Below are 18249 nucleotides of genomic sequence, written 5' to 3' on the forward strand. Positions count from 1 at the left end.
CTTTCCCTGGCTTCACCATGATGCCTTCCAGTCCTGCATTATCAGCTCGGTCTCTGTCCTAGATTGTACCCAAATCCCCACCAGACCCGGACCCTTTGAAGGTCCTCAGGGTCTTCCGACTGAACATGTTTCAGACTAAACCTTCATCTTGTTCAGCAGCCCCGCTTCTTCCCCTAACAGTCGCCCAAAGATCTATGTCTCTGCTCTGCTCCCTATCTCAGGGAGGAGCCTCCTCCTGATGGCCTGGAAGTCACCCTTATGGCTGCCTCTCTTTCATCTCTCACCAAGTCTTGTTGATACTACCTGCTTCACCATTCTCATTTATGTCCTATTCATCCCCACTGTGACCACCAAGGTCCAGGACACCTGTAGGGTTGTGTTTTTTGTTTTTGCCTATAATCCGCCTCATAACTTTCCAGGGCCTACCACTTAATAGCTATCCTATTGCCTCAGATTAATGTCCAAACTCCTAGCCAGGAAAACATGGCTCCTCTTGATCGATTTGGGTCATGTTCTCCAACCTCATCTGCTGCCCTCCTGATTTAGCCTATGGAATTACGTGCACCAATATTATATCCTAATTAAGATGGAAGATGTGGAATCAGAAAGATATCCACATATCTTTGGGGATTGGGGATTTTGGCTCTGATATTTACAAGGCAGTTACCCCTCATTTGCCTCAGTGTAAAATAGCGATCGTAACATCTCATAGAGTCGTTGGGAGAATTATATGAGATGCAGTAAGCTTAGTACTTGGCACACAATGAGTGCTTAATGAATGCTAGTCATCAATCTGATTGATAGGTTTTTTTCCCCCAAAGAAATTGTACAATATGAATGACTGAGTACGGACAGTTTTCAGTGATGTTTCCAAACCATCAAGTATGGTACCTAATCAATATATATTGAATGAGTGAATGCACTACATACTTATATTTGATTAATTTTATTATTCTGTTAGGATAATGCTTTTTCAAAATGTTTAATATTCAGAGTTCTTTGATCCAACCGCCTGTCCAATGGACCAGAAATAATGCTGGTGAAAATAACTTCATTGGACCAATCTCCATTTATCTGGGAAAAAAGGAGCACAAGCATTGAAAGTTGTGTTCTGGAAAGGTGCTGGAGCTCAGTAAATGTGAGTTGAGTGGATGGAGGTATGAATGAGATGCTGTGAAGTCCCTGGGAAGATGAGGGGGAAGAGGATAGTTGTGATGTCTCCATTTCTCCCACATTTCCCCTTGCTTTCTGCTAATGGGTGACAGTTAACTGTTTATTGTGTTGGATAGAAATGAGGTCCCTCAAAGAGAGGCTCTGCTCTTGCTGTCAGGGGGCCCTTCCCTATACCCCATATCCCAGGCTTACCATTTGGCCGCACAGGAGGGCTTCGAACCAACGGGCTGGTAGACAAACTGGTTAGTACCATTGCTGCTGTCACTTTGTCCATGTCCAGTTCCTCCGAAGATTTCCTGTAAAACAGGGAAGGGGGACACTGTTACCTGTGCTCACTCTGAGCCTATTGTGGGCCATGTGCCCCACATGTACCATGTACCACATGCTACTACACACATTTACACCTTTAACGTTATCCTCATAAAATCCAAACTTTTGTTAGCTTTATTGTACAGATCAGAAATTCTGCTGAGAAAAAAAAAAAAAAAGAAAGAAATTCTGCTGAGGCCCAGAGGTTAAGTGATCCAGTCGAAATCCTACAGTATGAAAAAGAGAGTGGTTCATTCATTGGCTATTCATCTAACAAGTGTTTACTGAGAGTGCACTATGAGTTAGACCTTGTTCTAGGCACAGGTGATGCATGGTGAACTACAGACAAGGCTGGTGGGGAGAAACACAATTACCAGTAAACAAACAAAAAGGAATAGAATAATTTCTGATAGTGACAAGGGCTATGAAGTATATAAGGAGGTTGACATGACAGTTATTGAGGGTGGTTGCACTTAAGGTGGCCAGGGATGGTTTCTCTGAGGAGGTGACATCTGAGGTGAAGTGTGAAGGGGGGGGGGGCAATCAGTTTTAAGGAGGTAGGGAATTGCCCTCCAAGCACACAGGACAGCTATGTAAAGGCTAGGTGGTGGGAATAAATGGTGGGTAGTTGAAGAAGGATCTACTTTGGGGGAGAAGGGGAGAAGGGTGCAGAGCTGGTCATGTGGGGTCCTTTGGCCATGGGAGCTGTTTCAATTTTATTCTAAGTGGGATAGGAAGTCACTGGAAGGCTTTACACAGGCCTAGTGACATAATATGATTAAAAATAATGATCTGAGCTACTATACGGAGAAGGGATTTTAGGGAAAGCAGACTAGAAACAGGGAGGCCAGTTAGGAGACAATTTGCTAGGAATCCGGATAAGAGGACATAGTGGCTTGAGCTAGGGTAGGCGCAGAGGCGCCTGATGGGGCAGGACCGGCTGGAGCACCGAGCGTGGGAGATGAGCAAAAGGGAGCGCTCCAGGATGGCTCCCAGGTGTTTGGCTTGAGCATTAACTAGTGCCATTTACTAAAATGGGTGGCAGTGGAGGAGAAATGCAATGAGAGGTGTCTACACTCCAGTGCTGTTTCACCACACTCTCCTACAGGAAGGACAGGTGATAGGAGTAGTTACCATGATATTCAAGTGAAGAGCCATCTTCACTGACATGAAGAGGTCACTCTGGTTCATTACTTTTGGCCAGTTAACCCGAGGGAAGGTTCGTAAGATAACGATCATTGAGAACTGGAGCCAGCTTGCTGAAGCTGATTTCAATAAAGAAGTTAGTATCGAGAGGCAAAAATTTATGTGGTACAGTGGCATCAGATAAATTGTACCACCTCCTGAGAGATGAACATTTTCAAATTAGGGAACAGTCAAAGACGTACAACAGAGGATTAATAAACCATATTGACCAACGAACGCCACGTTTACCAACGTGGCTTACATGGATGGTGTGCTGTATAATTTTTAAAGCAGTGAACTCTTAGAGATGGAAACTTTATAGCATCACTTCACAATACACAGGGAAAAGAGATTCGTAAATTGGAGGAAAATCAAATTGTTCCCCAATTTGGGAGGGCTGCTCGATTAATTTCATCATGAAGTTATTAAAATTATTACAACCTGGCTCTCCAATGTCCATGATGATGCTAATTACTGAACAAAGCTTACCCTTTTTTTAAAATAAAGATTTTATTTATTTATTCATGAGAGACAGAGAAGCAAAGACAGGCAGAGGGAGACAGCTCCTCTCAGGGAGCCTGATGTGGGACTTGATCCTGGACCCTAGGATCACACCCTGAGCCAAAGGCAGATGCTCAACCACTGAGCCACCCAGGCGTCCCCAGAACCTACTCTTTGAATCCAAGGTACCAAAAGATGAGAATCTTTCAAATTTTCTCATATAGTTATTCTCAAAGCACCTTACCCTCTTTTTTGGCAAACTCTTCTATCAAAAGACACATTAATTTTTTTTTTCAGAGAATGGTAATTAAATGCTTCTAGAAAGCAAGCTTGAGAGTACACAGTGAAATTCACTTTGCCAGAGTTTTCAAGACAATCTCATATACTTAGGGAAAAACCTGCTCATTCATTTGGCACACAATTAAAAGATTTTACAATATCCATAATTGACTTGATCCTCATATTTGGGAGTAAGGGTGATGCCAGTTTCTTACAGAAACAAAGCCTCTTGAAACAGGAACTTAAAGTGCCTTAAGGTGATTTTGAGTATTTTGTTGTTTCATTCTCCCACGTAGTCATGGTCACGGGGGAAGGAGTAATGGGAGGCCTTGAAGGAGAAAGGTTTGCTCCACACCGAGCTCTGTAAACTGTGGGGCTCCTCTGACCGGCTGCCATCCCCCCAGCCCAGCCGTGGGGATCACTCCACACCAGTGGGGGGCACACACAAGCAGGCTGCTCTGACATCTCTTTCCACACTGAATTACGAGAGAGGCTGATTTCTGTTTCCAACTGTCAGTCTCTTCTTTTGCTTATTAACAAAAGGCTGGAGAACCAGGAGAAGCAGCCATGAGTTGGCACAGGGAAATGACACGATTGTAGGGAGAAGGTGCCCCTGCCCTCTGCCCTGATTCTAAAGGGACTTGCTATGCAGGCACGCCTTTTTCCTCTCCTACAGCTCCGTTTCAGGAACATTCATTTTTCCTTCCTCAATCTGCTTTGTATCTTTTTGGATTTTTATTTTTTTATATCTAAGGCGAACATTCTGTTTTAGAGGTCTAAATGCCAGTTAACTTCAAAACTCATTTATGTGTTTTTTAAACATGAAGATCAACAGAGAAAGTATCATTAGAAAGTAACCACGAGAGACTCTTAACTATAGAAACAAACCGAGGACTGCTGGAGGGGTGTTGGGTGGGGGTACGGGGTAACTGGGTGATGGGCATTAGAGAGGGCACGTGATGTGCTGAGCATTGGGTGTTATATATGCGACTGATGAATTACTGAACTCTGCATCTGAAACTAAGGATGAGTATACTATATGCTGGCTAATTGAATTTAAATTAAAAAGAAGGAATTATAATTTTTTTTTGCATTGCCAAAATCTACAGTACTTTTCAAAACAATTATTGAGTGTCATGAACTGGATTTCTGATGAAGAGTGAAAAGAGGAATAAACATTAGTATAATCAGAGCATTTTTTTTTTTTACTTGGATTACCCTTGACTTTCCCACTGGCTTTGGAGATCATGAACAACAACAGTAACCAAAAATCAAAAGAATATATTGTTACTGATTCAATTAACCTGTATGTCTCCTAGAGTATTTTTATTATGCTATGTGAAATGTTACCAGATGATATGGTCTTGTGCTGAGTTGTGTTTTTGTTTTTATCTTTGTTTAATTTCTTTTGGTACAGTACTATCTAATTACTGATTAATTGGTGCTGCAAATTCAAATCCTTATAATTAAACATGAAGAGATGATATACAAAGTAGAATTTGTTACACTTTGAGAAAACTGCTGCAAAGCCCTTCTGGTAGATTTAGATTTGTTGAGAGGGGGAAAAAACCCTCTAGAAGTGATGTTAAATATTCTTTCCTAATTTGAAATTGAATCTGCTATTGAAAACCTTATTAATCATGTTTGCAAAAGGCCAAGAGCTTTCTCAATCTCTTTTTTTCCCCCCAATTAATCTTTCCTCTCAGACTTAGTTGAGTATTATGGAACTTAATAATACTTAAATTAAAAAAATAATATTTAAATTCATTGAAAATAATAGTAATATTTGTTGTCATTCTATATATGATTTGTCCCTCAGATTGACCTGATTTGGATGGATGAATAGCATTTCAAGATGAGAGACACACATTTCAGGCAAGAAAAGAGTCCTATATGAAGGATGCAGTGGGTGATGAGAGAGGACAGAGCCTGGGTCGGTTCATGGGGTCCCATGTGCCAGGCTAAGTGGTGTCACTAGCGAGGGACCCTTCCTTACAAGGCCAGCTATTGTTTATGTCGTATTCTTTTAAGCAGAGAGAAGCCATTGAACATTCCTGAACCTGAAAGAGAGAGAGAGATAATCAATCTGTATTTTAGAAATGGATCAAAATTGAAGATGTATGGAAGATGAAGAAACTAAAGGTGAGCTATTTAGCTATTTTTAGTGAAGTCTTAACCTAAACTCAAAGTATCAGATGAAGCAACAGCTATTCCTCTATGAAAAGAATATTTAGTCTATGAGTACAGAACTCCCTTGATATCTGCTAAGGATGTGCCTGGACCTCTCTGGGAGAGGTGATAAAGGTAATGGTTAAGAGTGTAGGCTCTGGGGTTAGTTAGGTCATGGAGCTTCAGCTCGACTCTCTGCCATTACTAGCTGTGTGACCTTGGATGAATCACATGACATCTCTGAATCTCTGTTTCTTCATCTGAAAAAGGAGGATAAAAATAGATCTGTTGAGAAGATTAAGTGGGAAAACATACCCAAGCACCAGCACACAGCCTCATCCCTTGTCAGAGTTTCATAGACGTTAGCTATTATTAACCTTCAAATTCATGAATATGCCCATAGCATATATCCCCCGTGAAAGACGGCAGTGTTACATTGCTTCACTTGCTCTTATTAGGCACCAGCACTAGCAGTTGTTGCCTTTTTTTTTTTTTTTTTTTTGGTGGTGGCGGTGTTATTTTTCATAAAGAACAAAACTGTTTTAAGTTCTTAGGAATTACTCTGTAAGAGGTGGCAACTGGCACATGGAGGAGCAGCTGCTGGGTCCCTTGCTAGAGCTTCACGTTGATGCCTTGGCAATGATCCAGCTCATGACGTCATGGCCCTTGAGGACTGTTCACAAATAGCCATAGCCTGGAAGGTGGTTTGGAGTTTATGTTTAAGAATTTCTGCCTCCCATTTCGACTCTTGGAGTGCTAGCTCTGCGCTAGGGGCTTTTCCAGAAACTAGAAGAACAGTCTGAAGGAAAAATCAGGCAGTTTCTGCCTTCCTGAGCTCTAGTCTATTGAAAAACCAGTTCTGGGACACCTGGGTGGCTCAGTGGTTGAGTGTCTGCCTTCGGCTCAGGGCGTGATCCTGGAGTCCCGGGATCGAGTCCCACATCGGGCTCCCTGCATGGAGCCTGCTTCTCCCTCTGCCTGGGTATCTGCTTCTCTGTGTGTCTCATGAATAAATAAATAAAATCTTAAACAAAAAAAAAAAAAAAAAAAAGAAAAAAACCAGTCCTTAATCAAACATATGACAAATAAACATTAAACAGTAGATGGGACAAATGCCAGGAAGGAGTGGTGTGGATTTGATGAGGACCTATCTGAGACTGCCAGCTGAGGGGAGACCTCTTGGCTAGGGGGAGTGAGCTGTGGGCTGGGTGGAACAAAAAGTATGGACAAGGCCGCCTTTTGAAGGAATAGAAAGGCTGAGCACGGTGTGTTGTGCACTTGGAGAGGGGACGGCCCAGGTGGGGTCTCTGAAGTCCTGTTCAGGTTTTAATTCTTATCTTAAAGGCCCTGGGAATCACTCAAGTGTTTCAAGCAGAGTGGGGTTGGAGAGGTCAGGGAGGTTGGGGTGATGCTATCAGATTTATTTTCCAAAAGCTTGCTTTGGCTGCCGTGTGGAAAATGAGTTTCTTAGTTTGACAACCAGTCTTTTATCTGAGGACCTGACTGCCTGCTGACTGTGGCAGCAGGTTGCAGAATGACATCATCTGCGACATGAAGAGGCAGTCAGGAGAGTGCGCAGCACCAGCGGCCTCGGCCCCAGGCCGTGGGTCTTATGCTGGCCTGGCCCTGGGCACTCGGCCGTGGCCTTGCTTACAAGGCCAGCTATTGTTTATGTCGCAAGAAGCCTTTTTTTCTTCTTTTGAGCCACTTCATGCCTGAATGCCATCTGTTTGGAGGGTGCATGCAAACATGGTCTCCCCTGGCTAACCCACCAGCTAACAGAGAAATGCTTTACATCCTGGAGAGCCATAAAAGACATTTATCTGCAATTAAAGTACTGTAGTAACAAACGGAAATAAAAATGAATAATACATTCGTTAGATTAGCACTAATCCAGTTCCTTAGCAACTACCGAAATCTGCTGTCTAGACCAAGTTCAATTACTTTTAAAACTTGTAGTAATACTAAAACGAGGAATAAAGTCTGAAAATAAAATCTCTTCAGGAAGGCCACAGTAACCATCGCCAATCTTAGAATTCTGGGAAAGCTTTTACTAAAAGTTTGGAAAACTGGATTCAGTTAATTTTTAAATGTGATTAAAAAGCATGAGGCTTGGGACGCCGGGGTGGCTCAGTGGTGGAGCATCTACCTGCCTTCGGCTCAGGTCGTGATCCCAGGGTCCCGGGATCGAGTCCCACATCTGGCTCCCCATGGGAAGCCTGCTTCTCCCTCTGCCTGTCTCTGCCTCTCTCTCTCTTTCTGTGTCTCTCATGAATAAATAAATAAAATCTTAAAAAAAAAAAAAAAAAGCATGAAGCTTTGTTTCCTCTCTCAAGGTAGCCGGTAGCAAAAGTGGTCAATGTTAACTCCTCCAATTTAAATTTAACTGTTTCTTTTAAGACTATAGGGAAGATTACGGAAGCTGCCTATTGCAATGAAGTGTCCCATGGCCTTGATCAAACAAGATGGGAAAATTAGAGCAAACACATCATAATACATAGGCAATATAGACCAGTACTTCTAAAGCTGCCCGTGGTGAAGGATCGTTTTGATTTTTTTGATTTTTAAAAAAATTATTTAAATTCAATTAACATATAATGTATTATTGGTTTCAGAGGTAGAGATCAGTGATTCGTTAGTCTTATATAATATCCAGTGATTGTTACAAGTGAAGGATTATTTTATTTTACTTTTTAAAAATTTTATTTACTTGAGAGAGAGACCACAGAGACAGAGGCAGAGGGAGAGGGAGAAGCAGACTCGCCACTGAGCAGGGAGCCTGATGCAGGGTCACATCCCAGGACTCTGAGATCATGACCTGAACTGAAGGCAGAGGCTTAACTGACTGAGCCACCCAGGAGCCCTGTGAAGGGTCATTTTAAAGAAATCTCTAATCTGTCATGGATTGATACTTCTGTAAACTACAGAAAAGCCCTGGCCCATGGCAGTTGGGGTTCTATCATCCTGCTACACGAACCTGTAAACTATTGCTTCTCCTCAATTTCTACACCTAGGTCATGGGGAACTGGTAGGAGAGTTCGTAGACTGTCACTGGCCCATGTTGAGTAGCATGGAACCAGGCAATTGCTTTGATACCCAATTCATTTTTTCCCAAAAAGACGATATTCAGTCCTGTTCCTTTCTTTCTCCCACCTGCTGCTCTTTCTTCTTGGATCCTCCCACTGTGACTTCTCTCCTGGCCCTTGTCACTCTGCCCACTGGGCTCCATATGCCATTATGAATAGCCACTCACTTACCCTCTCCCCTTTTACTGTACCTGGGCTTTCCACCAGGGTCACTCCTCCTTCTCGTTGGAGTTACCCTGTCACCACCACTGTTGGCCTTTGACCTGCCTCCCCTAAACCATCCCTCCCCTTGAATGCAGAAACCCGGGTCCCCAGTGGCTCAGCTATGCAGCTGTTTTTTCTCTCTCCCTGTTTGAGCATTGACCAGAAGGTCTATGAGCACCTCTCTCCCCTAAAAGTCACCAAATATTTTGGCACATAAATTATAGCCATTATTGGGGTGCAGTTGGTTAAGCATCTGACTCTTGATCTTAGCTCAGATCTTGATCTCAGGGTCGTGAGTTTAAGCCCAGAGTTGGGCTCCTGGGTGGGTGTGGAGCCTACTTATTAAGAAATATTATAGGCATTATGTTTACATCATCTGGAATTATGATCCTGGGGATATAGTCAAAGCATCCCACATCCTAACTTTGTAGTTCCTGTTCCCTTCATACCAACAACATTCAGCAGAGTCCTGACCTTGATGGGAAGGACACCACAGTCTGATGGACTAGGGTTTAATTCCCCAACAATTGCATTTACCAGCACAGTGATGTCAGGCACATCATGTAGTTTTGTATAGCTTCATGTTCCTCATTTATGACATGTGAACGATAATAACAGCAACCTCATGAGGTTTTAGAAGAATTAAATAGTATGTGTAAAATATCTGGCATATACTAAAGACTCAATTAATAGTCATTGTGTTCATTATCCCTTCCCCAAACTCTTATTTCAGTGAACTGTTCTCCAATTAAAAACCCAAATTTTATCTACTGAAGTATTTATAGGTGAAGTAGCATGAAAATTAGGATTTGTTCTAATACACTACAGCCTCCCACTCTCCCGCCCCCAAAAATGTGAGTTGGAGGATGAGTAGATGAAGTCGAATGGGTAAAATGCTGACAACTGTAGAAGCAAGGGGACGGGCACTGAGCGCTTCATTGGGTCATTCTCGCACTTCTGTGCTCACTTGAAGCTTCCATAGTCCAAATAAAAATGGAGAACACAAATCAGATTTTGGCCATCATCTGATATTGCTCTACCCCAACCTCACGTTCCTCCTTTCCTTCTAGCTCACACTGTCTCACTATGTCTGCACTCCCATCTCCCAGGGACAGCCAGTCTTTGGCTTCCTCCATTTCCTTCCAGGTCACCACCTTGCCGCTGCCTACTTTCTTCTCTACTGTTTGGGGTTCACCAGTTGACCTCCTGGACGCATCTCTCACCAGCAACCTGCACCCCTGGCCTTTCCAGCCTTTTGCTTCACTGGTCCAGAACAACCAAACCCTGGCTGGGTTTCCCCTGGCTGTTCTTTCCTCTTCTGCCGTGGGGTGGTCAAGCGCTGATGGAGGACACCAAAGATTCTCAGTGGACCAGACCTCCGCACAGACCCTACCTGTGCTTCATCCCTCAGATCCTCCACCTGCCTTGGGTCAGCACCTATTCCCATTCACACTTGCAATTATTCTGTCTTCACCTCTTTACACACCCAAACAGCAGACACTCTTACCTCCTACCTTATTGGGAAAATTCAGGCCACTGACCCTGAGCTTTTTACCTCCTTTCTTCAGTCTCAAAGGTAGGTGGAGGTGTTGCTTTTTCCTCTTTGCCTCCGCCTGTACTCTCCGCACCTGCCTCTGTGGCCTTGCTCCTCCCTCCCATTCACACTGGCTTTTCCCTGGGTCTACTGACGGCCCAGATGTCTTCCCAGCTGCACATAGGGACACGGAGCAGGGATGCACAGAGCCGTAGAAAAGAAATGAGGGTGGTTAGAGCACAGAAGAGAGGAGAGACTCTCAAGGAGGGACAGGTTAGCAGCTTCAAATGTGGGAGACAGGCCAGCCCGGATCGGGATCCTCAGGGCTCCCCGAGACTAGCCGTGAAGAAGCAGGCAGCAACCTTAGCAGGAGCAGAAGGGGGATGGCTGTGGCTCGAGGGGTGAATGGGTACCAGGAGGTGAGAAACTGTGACTGTAGGTGACTATCATCTATCTATCTATCTATCTATCTATCTATCTATCTATCTATCTATCTATCTTCATCATCATCATCATCTATCTTTTATGTATGTATGTATGTATGTATGTATGTAGGTGACTCTTTAAAGAAGCCTGGCCATGAAGGAAGAAGAGTGTGGTTCTTTGAGGGAGTTAAACTCTTTGGGTTTTTTCTGCTTCAGAAGAATGGAACTCCAGCACATTCCAGGAAAAAGCCACAGCACTGGAGAGGTAGCAGATACTGAGAGAAGGGCTTATGAAGGGACAAGGCTGCCTTGGAGTGGGGTCCCCAGCTTGGGTGGAGTTCTCTTTAGATGAAGGAGGAACAACTGGCCTTTGGAAGGGGAGCATGGAGAGCAGCCGTGGCCTGGGTGCGGGCACATTTGTAGGTGTGGGGCTCTGAAGCTGGTGATGTTCCTGGAGGTGGTGGCTCTGACCCCTCCTTGGAGGGCAGCGCGGTCCCCTCAGGAGGCGGGGGCGGGGGCGGGGGGCTCTGGTGTGCTAAGGGTTTCAGAGGAGACCCACATGCTCGCAAGCCTGTCGGGCTGCAGCGCCAGCTCTGCTAAGGATGCAGCTGTGGGGTCTGTCCCAGTGAAGTGACCGCGGCTCCAGGGGCTGAGCCCCGAGCCAGGGCGGAGGGCTGCAGGGGGCGGAGGGGGAGCAGCCTGAGATCCTACTGAGTCCCACACGGAGGTGTGCTGGAGGCTGGGGACAGAGGGGCTGCAAGCACGGGGAGGAGGGGGCGAGGGCGGCAGGCGGGGTCCCCGGGGGCCCCATGCAGGGGGTGACAGCCCCAAGCAGGAGGGGGAGCTGTCCCCATCCAGGGGGTGGCAGCCCGGAGCAGGAGGAGGAGCTGTCCCCATGCAGGGGGTGGGAGCCGAGCAGGAGGGGGAGCTGTCCCCATGCAGGGGGTGGCAGCCCCAAGCAAGAGGAGAAGCTGTCCCCATGCAGGGGGTGGCAGCCCCGAGCAGGAGGGGAAGCTGTCGCCATGCAGGTGGTGGCAGCCCTGAGCAGGAGGGGAAGCTGTGCCCATCCAGGGGGTGGCAGCCCTGAGCAGGAGGGGGAGCTGTCCCCGGGGAGCCTGCAGTAAGGAGCGAATGGGCAAGGCGGCGGCAGTGTCCCAGGGCACAAGGCGGAGGCCTCGCTGAGGCAGAGGGTTTGCACAAGTGAGGAGAGGAGAGGGCTGGTCCACGGCCGCGGACACGGAGAACCACATTCTTGGGAGGTTCCCCACAGCCTTCGGGGTGAGGTCCGGCGCTGGAGCAGGGATCGCTGGGCTCTCTCTAGCTGCGTCTCGGCAGCATCCCCCCACCCCCCACAAGGCGCCCTGCGGGGCAGCTCCACACTCCTGGCGGTTCTCCGTAACCTCCTCCTCTCCACACCTTTGCACAAGCTTCGCCCTCTGTTGGGAACAAGCGTTCTCGCCTTTGCACCTGGCCCACTCCACTCCCCTCCCGCACCAGGCTCAGTCCCACTCCCAGGAAGCCTGCCAGGGGCCTCCGCTCCTGCGTTATATCACCTGGGTTGCTGGTGCTCTCACCTCCTCCCACCTTCCAGACCAGGACTCAGTCTGGCATCTATTTCTAACATCTGGTACAAAACCTTGCCTAAGGTACATTCTTAATAAACTTTTTTCCCCCCCGACAAATTGGCACTAAGTAATGGTGGTTCAGAGTTGCTGAGGGATGGCAGGGAGGAGCACAGACACTTCTGTCGTTGTTCTGTGTTCATTCTCTCTTTCTCGTCTTATTAGATCTGGTAATTTATTCATTTCCTCTGGTGGAAAACAATTCCTCAAAAATGCAGCTATTAAATTAATCATTTATATAAATTTTTTTACTGGGCCTAAAAGATGGTGGCCTATCTATGCAGAATTGATTTTGTTCCAGTGTCTGCGATAATTCTTCTATATTCACACAGGCTCACAGACCTATCAGTGAACTCTAGAACGGCAGCAATAACATTATTAAATAATAAGTTCCAAGTCCCCTGAAAACAATTCTGTGTGTAATCTGGACTTCTTGATGTGAGCAGGCTGCAAAGTGTAGTTCAGGGAAGCATTGTGAACATCCCCCGATGGCCTTTGCGCTTTGTAGGTTTGGCGCTTTTCATTGCAGCTGGCATGTTCCCTGGGAGTCACCAGGCCGGTCTCATATCCATGAGGTTCTCTCTGAACACAAAGCCCTCTGTGCACTTGGGGTGCCCTTCTGGGGCTGCCATTTAGGCACCAGGGGACAGGAGACCAGAAGGAACATATCAGGTTCCCTTCCTGATAGTGTGTGTATGTCTTTCTCCACGTCTCTATGTGGGGTGATGTCCTGTGTGGGTCTGTGTGCGAATGTTTCTGTGTGTCTGTATCTGTGTGCCTATCTGTGTGTCTGTGTCCTGTGTGTATCTGTGTGTTTGTGTGTGTGAATGGGTGTGTCTGTGTGTGCTTATCTGCGTGTCTAGGTCTGTGTGTGTATCTCTACGTGGACACCATGCTGTGTGCACAGGTGTGTTTTGTGTGTGGAGGTGGAGGTGATAGGAGAGGGAGGTGGCTGTGCCCTCAGGCCCTGTAACTCACCCATGGGTGGCCAGCTTCTTTCTCCCCAGCTCTTTGGGATGGGAAAATCTTTGCTGGCTTCTTTCTGCTGTACGAAACCTCTGCTGCTTCTCAGCAATGGCCAAAGCAAAGTTGTTAGACTCTTTGGAAAGAGCGTGTGGATGTCTGAGGAAGCATTTAGTCAGCTGAAGTCCTGGGGAGCACTTCATCATGAAAGGCTTCCATGTGAGCAGGGTCTACCATATGTACAGGGTCTCCATGTGAGCAGGGCCTCCAAGTGAGCTGGGTCTACCATAGGTACAGGGCCTCCATGTGAACAGGGCCTCCATGTGAGCAGAACCTCCATGTGAGCAGGGCCTCCATGTGAGCAGGGCCTCCATGTGAGCAGGGCCTTCAGGACCTCCATGTGAACAGGGCCTCCATGTGAGCAGGGCTTCCATGTGAACAGGGCCTCCATGTGAGCAGGACCTCCATGTGAGCAGGACCTCCATGTGAGCAGGGCCTCCATGTGAGCAGGAACTCCATGTGAGCAGGACCTCCATGTGAGCAGGAACTCCATGTGAGCAGGACCTCCATGTGAGCAGGGCCTCCATGTGAACAGGACCTCCATGTGAGCAGGACCTCCATGTGAACAGGGCTTCCATGTGAGCAGGACCTCCATGTGAGCAGGACCTCCATGTGAACAGGGCCTCCATGTGAGCAGGGCCTCCATGTGAGCAGGACCTCCATGTGAACAGGGCCTCCATGTGAACAGGGCCTCCATGTGAGCAGGACCTCCATGTGAGCAGGACCTCCATGTGAACAGGGCTTCCATGTGAGCAGGGCCTCCATGTGAACAGGGCCTCCATGTGAGCAGGGCCTCCATGTGAGCAGGACCTCCATGTGAGCAGAGCCTCCATGTGAGCAGGGCCTTCATGTGAGCAGGACCTCCATGTGAACAGGGCCTCCATGTGAGCAGGACCTCCATGTGAGCAGGACCTCCATGTGAGCAGGGCCTTCATGTGAGCAGGACCTCCATGTGAGCAGGGCCTCCATGTGAGCAGGACCTCCATGTGAGCAGGGCCTCCATGTGAGCAGGACCTCCATGTGAGCAGGGCCTCCATGTGAGCAGGAACTCCATGTGAGCAGGAACTCCATGTGAACAGGGCCTCCATGTGAGCAGGGCCTCCATGTGAGCAGGGCCTCCATGTGAGCAGGGCCTTCAGGACCTCCATGTGAACAGGGCCTCCATGTGAGCAGGGCTTCCATGTGAACAGGGCCTCCATGTGAGCAGGACCTCCATGTGAGCAGGAACTCCATGTGAGCAGGACCTCCATGTGAGCAGGAACTCCATGTGAGCAGGACCTCCATGTGAGCAGGACCTCCATGTGAGCAGGGCCTCCATGTGAGCAGGAACTCCATGTGAGCAGGACCTCCATGTGAGCAGGACCTCCATGTGAGCAGGACCTCCATGTGAACAGGGCCTCCATGTGAGCAGGGCCTCCATGTGAACAGGGCCTCCATGTGAGCAGGGCCTCCATGTGAGCAGGACCTCCATGTGAGCAGAGCCTCCATGTGAGCAGGGCCTTCATGTGAGCAGGACCTCCATGTGAACAGGGCCTCCATGTGAGCAGGACCTCCATGTGAGCAGGACCTCCATGTGAGCAGGGCCTCCATGTGAGCAGGACCTCCATGTGAGCAGGGCCTCCATGTGAGCAGGACCTCCATGTGAGCAGGGCCTCCATGTGAGCAGGGCCTCCATGTGAGCAGGGCCTCCATGTGAGCAGGAACTCCATGTGAGCAGGAACTCCATGTGAACAGGGCCTCCATGTGAGCAGGGCCTCCATGTGAGCAGGGCCTCCATGTGAGCAGGGCCTTCAGGACCTCCATGTGAACAGGGCCTCCATGTGAGCAGGGCTTCCATGTGAACAGGGCCTCCATGTGAGCAGGACCTCCATGTGAGCAGGGCCTCCATGTGAGCAGGAACTCCATGTGAGCAGGACCTCCATGTGAGCAGGGCCTCCATGTGAGCAGGGCCTCCATGTGAGCAGGAACTCCATGTGAGCAGGACCTCCATGTGAGCAGGGCCTCCATGTGAACAGGGCCTCCATGTGAGCAGGACCTCCATGTGAGCAGGAACTCCATGTGAGCAGGACCTCCATGTGAGCAGGAACTCCATGTGAGCAGGACCTCCATGTGAGCAGGACCTCCATGTGAGCAGGGCCTCCATGTGAGCAGGAACTCCATGTGAGCAGGACCTCCATGTGAGCAGGGCCTCCATGTGAACAGGGCCTCCATGTGAGCAGGACCTCCATGTGAGCAGGACCTCCATGTGAGCAGGGCCTCCATGTGAGCAGGAACTCCATGTGAGCAGGACCTCCATGTGAGCAGGGCCTCCATGTGAGCAGGGCCTCCATGTGAGCAGGAACTCCATGTGAGCAGGACCTCCATGTGAGCAGGGCCTCCATGTGAACAGGGCCTCCATGTGAGCAGGACCTCCATGTGAGCAGGACCTCCATGTGAGCAGGACCTCCATGTGAGCAGGAACTCCATGTGAGCAGGACCTCCATGTGAGCAGGACCTCCATGTGAGCAGGGCCTCCATGTGAGCAGGAACTCCATGTGAGCAGGACCTCCATGTGAGCAGGGCCTCCATGTGAACAGGGCCTCCATGTGAGCAGGACCTCTATGTGAGCAGGGCCTCCATGTGAACAGGGCCTCCATGTGAGCAGGAACTCCATGTGAGCAGGACCTCCATGTGAACAGGGCCTCCATGTGAGCAGGGCCTCCATGTGAACAGGGCTTCCATGTGAACAGGGCTTCCATGTGAGCTGGGTCTACCATAGGTACAGGGCCTCCATGTGAGCAGGGCCTCCATGTGAACAGGGCCTCCATGTGAGCAGGGCCTCCATGTGACCTGGGTCTACCATAGGTACAGGGCCTCCATGTGAGCAGGGCCTCCATGTGACCTGGGTTTATCATAGGTACAGGGCCTCCATGTGAGCAGGACCTCCGTGTGAGCAGGGCCTCCATGTGTCCAGCGGTGGTGGGGCCCAGGCTAATGGGGAGAAAGTGCACTGGGTCACTCAGGCCATCTGCGGGAACAATGCACCTGAGAAATGCCGTAGCCATCCTCAAGAAGACAACTATAATCAAAATTGCATCTCTCTCTTACGTTCGCGTCTCAGCCGGGCCATTCCAGATACCTGTCGGGTTCATTATATTACTGCTTCGAGGCCTCAAATCTTTTTAGGCCTCAGTGATAGAAAGAACTCCCAGCTGTACTTTATGTTGACCATACTTCAGTTGGGAGAAAACAAATCCAGGGTTTTCTAGTTTGCCAATTAAAGAAAAATAAGATAATTTCTTCCCTCTAGACTTAAAAAAAAATAAGATTAAAAAAATACTGGATTTCTTATTTCTGCTGCTTCTCTTACCTGAAAATAGTAACATTATTATGTGGGCTAGAAGTGATGGTTGTAGCCATTTTATCTTAATTGTTTTTTCAAGGAGAGAGGACTCATATTGTTTCCAACCAAGTCACCCACCAGGCTCCCTGGGAAAGCTCTCCTTCTGATATAGCAGGTGTGGAGTCATCTCTGCCCACATGTTGCAAAGGCACTGGGGTACGAGCTCTGAGGGAAAGCCCTTCCCATCCAGGAGCAGCCAGTCAAGCTGGGCACAGAACTGTCAGACATGGTCAAGCTCATACTCTAGGTTGAGGCTCATTTGCTCTCATACTCTAGGTTGAGGGGGAATTTGGACTTCTAAATATATTTTTGAATTTTGATTTATTTCATGTTTAACCTGTCTGGGACCTGCTTGTAGACTTTGTCCACCTCTGGCTACCCCATGGTAGGGCTGATGCCTCTACTGTCTGATGCTATGCAGAGGGGAACAAACTGGTTAGGGAGGTAAGGGGAATTAATCCCTTGTAAGCTGCTTAAGTTCCAGATTTGGCTTAAAAAAGAGAAAAAAAATTATAATCTTTTTTTTTTTTTCAAAACCCTCGTCTTCTTTCTAATAATAGCTAATATTTATTGAGTGTCCAATGCTGGACACTTTATGTACACTATTTTAGATTGCCACCGTGGGTTGCTATTATTTCCCCATTTTACAAATACAGAGACTGGTGTCTGCCTAAGGCCACTCGGCCAGTCAGCCAGGCCTGCCTTATTCCAGGGGCCAATGGAGTCTTCATGCCACACACTAATGCTGTTCTCACGATCATCTCCCTAATCTTGTTTTAAATTTGAGGCATACATGCCATCTTCTATAATTGAAACATATTTGTAAAGTAAATGCAATTCATTTTAGATTATGCAATTCTTTTCTCTATTACATTTAAAGTAATCTGGGGCGCCTGGCTGGCTTAGTTGGTTGAGCCTCAGAGTCTTGATCCCGGCTCAGGTCATGATCTCAGGGCCATGAGATTGAGCCTGGCGACAAGCTCCGCACTCAGCAGGGAGTCTACCTGAGATTCTCTCTTTCTTCTCTCTCCTTCTGCCCCTCCCTTCAGGCATGTGTGTTCTCTCTCTCTAAAATAAGTAAATCTTTAAAAAATAAATACAATTCTCTTATAATAAAAAAGATTTCTTTTAGCCTGGGTGGCTCAGTGGTTGAGTGTCTGCCTTCAGCTCAGGGTGTGATCTCAGGTCTGGGGATCGAGTCCCACATGGGGCTTCCTGCAGGGGAGCCTGCTTCTCCCTCTGCCTATGTCTCTGCCTATGTCTCTGCCTCTCTGTGTCTCTCATGAATAAATAAATAAAATCTTAAAAATATATATTTTTTATAGATGTGAATGATTCCAAATTGATGAAAACATTC

The 18249-nt window shown here is 47.7% G+C and overlaps 1 protein-coding gene across 5 annotated transcripts in view; it reads right to left on the bottom strand.

Moving 5' to 3' along the window:
- The window catches only part of ZNF704 (zinc finger protein 704), a 259566-nt gene that overhangs the window by 69962 nt on the left and 171355 nt on the right, over nt 1-18249 (bottom strand). For all 5 annotated transcript variants that reach the window (XM_038579598.1, XM_038579594.1, XM_038579595.1 and 2 more), the window contains exon 3: nt 1366-1469. In XM_038579598.1, coding sequence (XP_038435526.1) covers nt 1366-1469 — 104 coding nt within the window. The remainder of the gene's footprint in view (nt 1-1365; nt 1470-18249) is intronic.

Source organism: Canis lupus, chromosome 29 (genome assembly GCF_011100685.1).
Source record: "Canis lupus familiaris isolate Mischka breed German Shepherd chromosome 29, alternate assembly UU_Cfam_GSD_1.0, whole genome shotgun sequence".
NCBI lineage: Eukaryota > Metazoa > Chordata > Mammalia > Carnivora > Canidae > Canis > Canis lupus.